The 7,263-nt window shown below is 37.0% G+C and overlaps 1 protein-coding gene across 1 annotated transcript in view; it reads left to right on the plus strand.

The window, feature by feature from the left end:
- Positions 1-7,263, plus strand: part of LOC136848893 (protein-L-histidine N-pros-methyltransferase-like) — a 1,039,474-nt gene that overhangs the window by 584,362 nt on the left and 447,849 nt on the right. Inside the window, exon 2 of the mRNA XM_067121714.1 lies at positions 5,286-5,331. Within this exon, the coding sequence (XP_066977815.1) occupies positions 5,286-5,331 (46 nt within the window). The remainder of the gene's footprint in view (positions 1-5,285; positions 5,332-7,263) is intronic.

The raw sequence follows: 7,263 nt of genomic DNA on the forward strand, positions 1-7,263 counted from the left end.
CTCTGTGCTTATCTTCATTCATGTTCGTTATTCAGTCGGTGGAATTATTCATTCATACTTTTTCAGTCATCCCATCTAGTGACTGGCAGGTTCCTTCTTCAGAGATTTGTTTACCCTGACTGATGTTTATCTTTGCTTAGTACTCAAGGTCAGGAAACGAATCCGATTAAGTTGATGTTGGGAAAGATCTTCAAGCGTCCTTTTTCATGCGAGAGTGTTTCTCTTAATTGAAGAATTTCGCCAAACATATTTTCGGTTTTTATGGCTGCAATAGTAATGATATGCTCCAGTGTTTTCTTCTTGCCAACAAAACCGTGTAAATCCAAGAGGGCTTTAAAAAAAAAAGGAGGGGACAGCAGTAACCATCCACTTTTCGATAAGTCCTCGAAAATTAACCTCCCTGCAAAAGCCTTCATTCACTTAACGAGAATTTTCATACGCGCAAGTCTCCTCGACTTTGACTTTCGTGAGCAGCGATTTGTAATTGTTAGGGTTTTTGGTTATAACTTCTCTGTTATACCATTCCACCATTTCTTGGTTTCTCGTTACGTACACACACACACACACACACACACACACACACACTCACATACACATGAGGACAAACGTTTTAACACACTTCATTATCTCATCTTCCCTCCCTCCTTATTATTTTGACATCATGAACCTGGGACTTGTAACGCCTGATAACTTACAGTTAAAATCAACTTATTGACTAACCCAGCTGACATCGCCATAGCTGATGGACAGGAATATTTTTTTTTCGGAGGGATTACTTTGTTAAGCAAGGCAGACTTACACCAAGTGTCCGTTATACGACTTAGCCTGTGGTTCCACGTGCATGACGTCAAGGCATTAATTAAGTGTGCATGGATTGTCAGGAGATTATTTTGGGGAATTCTTACCTAAGTACTTTCATCATATTTTTTTATATTAAATAACATACATAGAGCACAAAGGTCATAACTATTTTTTTCTTCTTTTCTTCCTTTTTTGGGAAATTCTTAGAAATTCTTTGCCTTAGGATTCACATTTTCAAATGAGTTCGCTTCTCATGAATACTTTAATAAAGGAAAATAGATTTTTGATTATAACATTTAGGGGAATTTCGACTGCTAATAGAATTGCCCGTTTAAGTGAACTTGTGGTATTCTTTTGTTGTGTAGGCGTAAGGCCTTTTTTTTTTTTTTTTTTTACCGCTCTTTGTTTTGCATTTACAAAACTTCACACGAATTGTGAGTTTTTATTCAACTTGTTAAAAGGATCCAGAACTGTCGTTCCACACACTCACACACACCCACACACCCACACACACACACACACACACACACACACACACACACAATTTAGATGTTAAACTATCCCATATAAATCATCACCTTATTAATATTTAAGATGCAAAGGTCAAGGTAAGGTGCGGTGGTATGATTACTATGAATTTTTACAGGTGGCCAGCTGTTGAAAAGGATTCACTTGAAAACTGTAGTGATAGCATTCACAAAATACATATTGAATATATGCATATTAATTTGTATATATTATATGTATATATGTACATATGTATATATATATATATATATATATATATATATATATATATATATATATATATATATATATATATATAATAAACGTATTAAGTTGCTGGTTACAGTGTGTACTCGATTACGAATAATAACAAAATTATTTTAATCATTGCTGCTATAACATGTCCATATAGAATAAACCTAGAATGAAGAAAACTGAACTTAGCAATGATTGCAAGATATCACTATGTGTATGATTTCATAGTGGGAATAAAGGTAAAGGTTATAACTGGGTAGTAATTTATTTATTTTGGTAAGATTCTTAATTGAAATATTGAAAAAAAAGGGAAGTTTCGCTTAACACTTTGCCGTGTCTGACCAATATAAAATGGTCTACAAAATAGATATTGAAACTCAGTATGCAAATGACTATGCACATGTTCACTTTTGAAAGTCTTATGATGTCGTCCGCCTCTGTATACGGTATTCGCTGGAACTGGGAAACAATAAATGAATTTTAAATAAACCAATAAACAAAATAGCAGTCGTTATGCAAGCGTCCTTCCGTCTTTCCAGGAGAAACTTAGAAACTGCAAACGCGCTGTTCGTTTTCGATTAATTTGGCCCGTGATGCTGTTGTACATAGGATTTGATCAGTAAATTACTTTATTCAGCAGTTTTTTTTAATGCAGTTGCGAGTGATCTTTTATGCATCATGATTGTGTTTATTTTGAATGAACGTCAAGTGCTGCTCACTGCTGTAGCTCCGCAAGTTTCAATATATCCTTTTCCTCGGATTCCTAATCCATGTAAATAAAATCTAGCAGATTACTTTTTGATCGACCTCGCTTTCTTAAAGGCTTGTTTTACCTAGAGGTCAGTCGCATTCATTATTATTTATTTTTCTGAATTTCGGTTTTGCCTCTTCAGCCAGCCGCGGATGCTGTCCAGCGACAGACAGTAAGATATTTTTAAATGGTCGCATGGCCTGAGTTTTCCATGAAATATTAAAAAGCTTCATTTTACCCTCAAGGCGGATCTCCAGTCTTTGTTGGTCATTAAGAAGCTATTTCAAATCTAAGTCACGAGATCTACAATATATACAACGTAGCTTTACAGCTGTAGTATGTGTATGACAGACAGATTTTTCTGAAGTGATGTTCCTTTAAAACGGAAGACTGCAAGCCAGCGTACCTTCTTGCTTGCGAAATAATTCTTAGATTAGTCATTTATGCTGAGGCTTGAGAACCAGGAAACAAACTCTGGTAGTTTTTACTATTTCAGAAAGTAATCAGTTTTTTTTTTTGTCCGATGCATTAAGGAAATTACTAGAATGTTTAGAATATTTGTTAATGGGAATTTAAGGTGTTCCTCGAAGTCGCGAAACAGGTTCAAGAGCTTGTGTTGAAACTGAAGTATTTTAAACAGGCGTAAGCAGCATCATTGAGAACAAAACATACTGAGAGATTAGATATGAGAAATTATTCTCCCGTTGCATAACCGGTTTTCAATAACCATTCGTAATATCCATATTAGATGCTTTGTGTTTGCGTGTGTGTTCTGAGGACATTCAGTAATGTCAGTATGATAAAAAAAATATATTGTATATAACCTACAAGAGATTTTTACTTCTAAACGCCATGAACTGGTTTACTGTCCAATTTATTCACTTGATTGCTATGGCGCAGCAATGGATAATAATTCTAAGCTGCAGATGTACATTATCTTATTAAAAATCGTTGACCATCGATTGCAGTGGGATTCCTGCTCAGTGTGCGTGCTCTCCTCAAGGTGTTCAGATTTGTGTACATGATATTTTCTAGGTGTTTTGCTTAGAAATACCTTTAGTCTCATCCTGGACCACAGATACGAATTCTTAAAATAGGGACCACAAAATAAGCTGAGTGAGCAACGTTAATAAAAAAGCGCATCTGATCTTTATATATATATAGCAACTATTCGGGATGTCCACCCACAGTGGGTCCTGTCTTGTAAGTCAGGCAAGTCATGGCAGCTTGAAATCGCTCCTCAGGGAATTCTGTGCAAGAATGAAAAGGTTTGTGTTGCTTTTTCTTTATTTATTTAATTATTTGCAAGCTGACTCACCTCCCCTACAACTGGGGCTGTATGTATTTTTTTGTAATGGTAAGTGCAGTTTTCGTTAAACTTTAATTTAACAGTAACCGTCGGTGGAAATTTTCGAATGTATAATTTGACATTAAATATTGCTATCACAGGAGGAAAATATTTATACGTGTGCAAATATATATCAGTGATATATATATTCGCTAAGATATTTTACCGGAATTTATAACTGATAATTTTTTTACTCCAGTCTTACTCGTCTTGACGCAAGATAAATCTAAAATGTAAAAGCATACGTCATATCAATATCTCTTAAGACAATGAAATCTGCACCCTCTGATTATATATGACATAGGTTTTCTTAAAGGGCCACATCCGAATGAATAAGTAATAAAAGAATCGTTCGGGAACATCATTCGTGAATCTTTTTTTCCACAAAAGAGAGCTATACGTGACAGGCAGCCCACACGTAACCAGTGCAATCTGTGTTACGGTCACGTATGCGTAATCATTGTAACAATCGTCGTGCATTGTTAATGATCAACGAACTGATAGAATATGTGAAGAATGTTGTGGAGTTAAATTTGATTTGATTTCCGTTATTTATAGACTGCACGAAAGATTTTCTGTAATTTCTTATTTACTGTTCTTGCTCAGTTTTAGCTGATTTCGTCAAAATTCTAATGTATTTGTGTGTGGCTGGGAAGTACAGCCCCCGGATCGCGCTTGCTAGGTCTGTGACCACCGCCCGCCGATCCGCCCCAGCTATAAGTGGTATCAGAGGCTGTTGGGATCATCAAAAAGGGTGTCTGTGTTTGTGTTTGATTATATCGCTCCCAGCGTAGTGTGTCTCCTGTGCTTTATCTTCCCCAAATCTCCACTCGTCCTTAGCCTCCCTTCTTATAGTTCTCATTTAAGTGGGTGTGAGTCTTCTAACTCTTCTCCCAGGGCTTGTGTGAAGGACGTGTCCAAGCCGCCTCCTTCTCCCTGTCATCAATATCTTATCTATTCGGATTTTATTATTATTACTCGTTATTATTATACCAGCAATTACACAACTTGTCAAATTACTGTGAAGGAAAAGTTTTACTTTTTCAGCAGCATGAATATTGTCATGCGTCTATGGATCTGACGTGATGACAGCTACAACAAAATAAATACTTTTTGCCTCTGTATCTTAAAACTAGGTGATATTAGTTTTGATTTTGCGAGGACTATAGATGAATTGGAAGAGAATGAGCATTTTACGTTTCGAGCTTTGACTATAGATGAATTGGAAGAGAATGAGCATTTTACGTTTCTGTAAAATTTTCTGAAAGGTCGGTTTTAACGTAATTCAGTTTCGAGTTTCTCCGGCTCTTACCCCGAGGTTGCATAATGTACAGCAGCCGAACGAAATCTTGGCATTGGTTCGAAATGATAACAGTCGTTGAAAAGATACCCAAAGAAATGTATAGAAATCTTAATCAATATTTGCCTCATTGCAGAGTTTTCAGTACTGCTTTAGCATGATTTATTAATACTAAATTTGCCGTACTTTGACTTTATATGATTAAAAGAATAAGGACGGCATTCTTGGTATGTGCTTAAGTTCATGTCAAGTCTTGCATTGTTGACATATGTCATTGAGATGATAAATGAACGTTTTGATCAATTATTTCAATATCGTTGCAGATTCCTGGAGCAATGTTCGGGGGACTCCGAGATGGACATCGCAAAGGTATGTAAAGGAAGGAAATTTTGTTGTAGGTGACGTAGAAGAAATATATTTTTGGTTAGCGATCGCTAAAGGCATCTTTTGTTTGGTGAGAGCATTTTTATCATGACGAAATGCCACAATTCTCCAGACTTTTCTCTTATCTGCTCGCTCTCGCATAGATCCCTTTCTTCAGACTCGTTTGCTTTTTCTTTCCTTTTTAATCTGTTTCTAGCCTCATCGGGGTTCCCCCCCTACCTACCCCCCCCCCCCCCTCCTCCTCTCCTCCTCCTCTCTCTCCGGCTCTTCTGCCCTGTTGTATCTTCAGAGCAAAAAAACGCTAATAAGATTTCTCCAACTTATCCTATCTTCTTGCTGCGAACCATCGTTTAATAGTTTTAATGAATTTAGTTGTTTAATTAATGGCAGATTTGGTAGTAATTACCAAAAGTTTATAATTTTCTCCCTGGCTGGTTAGATTTCCTTAAGGAACAAGAAAAGAAGAGGAGGAAGAGAAAAAAACTTGCTGTGGGGGGAGGGGAGAGGGGGGGCGGGTGTTGGAAGGAGTATGAGGAAAATTTCGGGTAGCAGGGGGGCGGGCGCGCAGGACTCCTCTCTCATGGAGGAGAGAGAAAGAGAAGTGATGTCTCCTCCGGGGTACTTTTTCATTTTGTTTCTTAATTGTGCTTAATTGGAGTTACAAGAAATTCTCAAATTGAAACAATCATATATTCATCAGACGTACAATTAAAACTTTGGCTGGATGTAATATCACTTTCATTGCGTTTCTTCACAAGGCTCATTTCTCTTTACAAAAGTTCAGCGAAACACCCGAAATAGCGCCGGGGCGACGCACCAGCCCTTCCGCCCCTGGGCCAGAAAGCCCAAATTCGAACGCTGCGATCAGCCCCTTTAGCCCTCAAATTTGCCGGCTGCGTCATTACTTAAAACTTTGAGTCGAAGTTTTTTATTTTGCTCCGGCGGCGTTTAGCTCTCGCATATATTTGCCTGATAATAAGAATCTTTTCTTTCATGGAAGGAAAATGGAAGCGGGGGACTACCAAATTGCTACCGTAATGGAATTTGTAATGGTACAACCGTGAACTATAATGCATGGATGGACAGCTATATACCTTCCCAAGTAGGAACAAGAAGAAGGAGATGGAAGAGAGATAGCGAAGAAGAAGAAGAAGAAGAAGAAGAAGAAGAAGAAGAAGAAGAAGAAGAAGAAGAAGAAGAAGAAGAAGAAGAAGAAACGCGATGTCAGGAGATCGAAGATGCTATTTGCCTTTATTGGCCTGAAAGTGGGTCCTTCCAATAACTTATTTAAATTGTCTTTTTTTTATGTGTTCAGCCATTTTGATGACTGTTTGTGCATTTCCCGTCTTCTATGTACTCGCAAATGACTTTCTGGGTTCTATCGATAATTTGATGGGCGAAGTGAAGGGACTTTCCCCGCTTTGCTATTTTTTCTTGGTTTAAGGGAAAACATATTGTTGATAACTATTCTGACAGTTTGCCATACGAATAAACTGTGGAGGTCTCCGGTAGGCCGCTTCCTTTGTTACATCCACTCACGTACGTACTTCCTTTGTCAGTTAAAATCACTTGAATCATGGCCTCCAGCACTCAAAAAAATATTTTGATTGCCATTTTTTTTTTTTTGCAAGTTTACATAAAAGGAAAATTACGTCAAACAGTGCAGAAAAATCGTTTACCCCCCCACACACACATTATATATATATATATATATATATATATATATATATATATATATATATATATATATATATATATATATATATATATATATATACATGCATACATGTGAATATTGCACGAGACGTTCTGGTAAACACACGCCATCTCCTCTTGTAGCTAGACTAGAAATGGTCTGGAAAGGGTAATTATTCACACGACAAAAACTCTATTGCTAGCTTCACAGTTAAGAGAGAT

Source organism: Macrobrachium rosenbergii, chromosome 20, assembly GCF_040412425.1.
Source record: "Macrobrachium rosenbergii isolate ZJJX-2024 chromosome 20, ASM4041242v1, whole genome shotgun sequence".
NCBI classification, from domain to species: Eukaryota; Metazoa; Arthropoda; class Malacostraca; order Decapoda; family Palaemonidae; genus Macrobrachium; species Macrobrachium rosenbergii.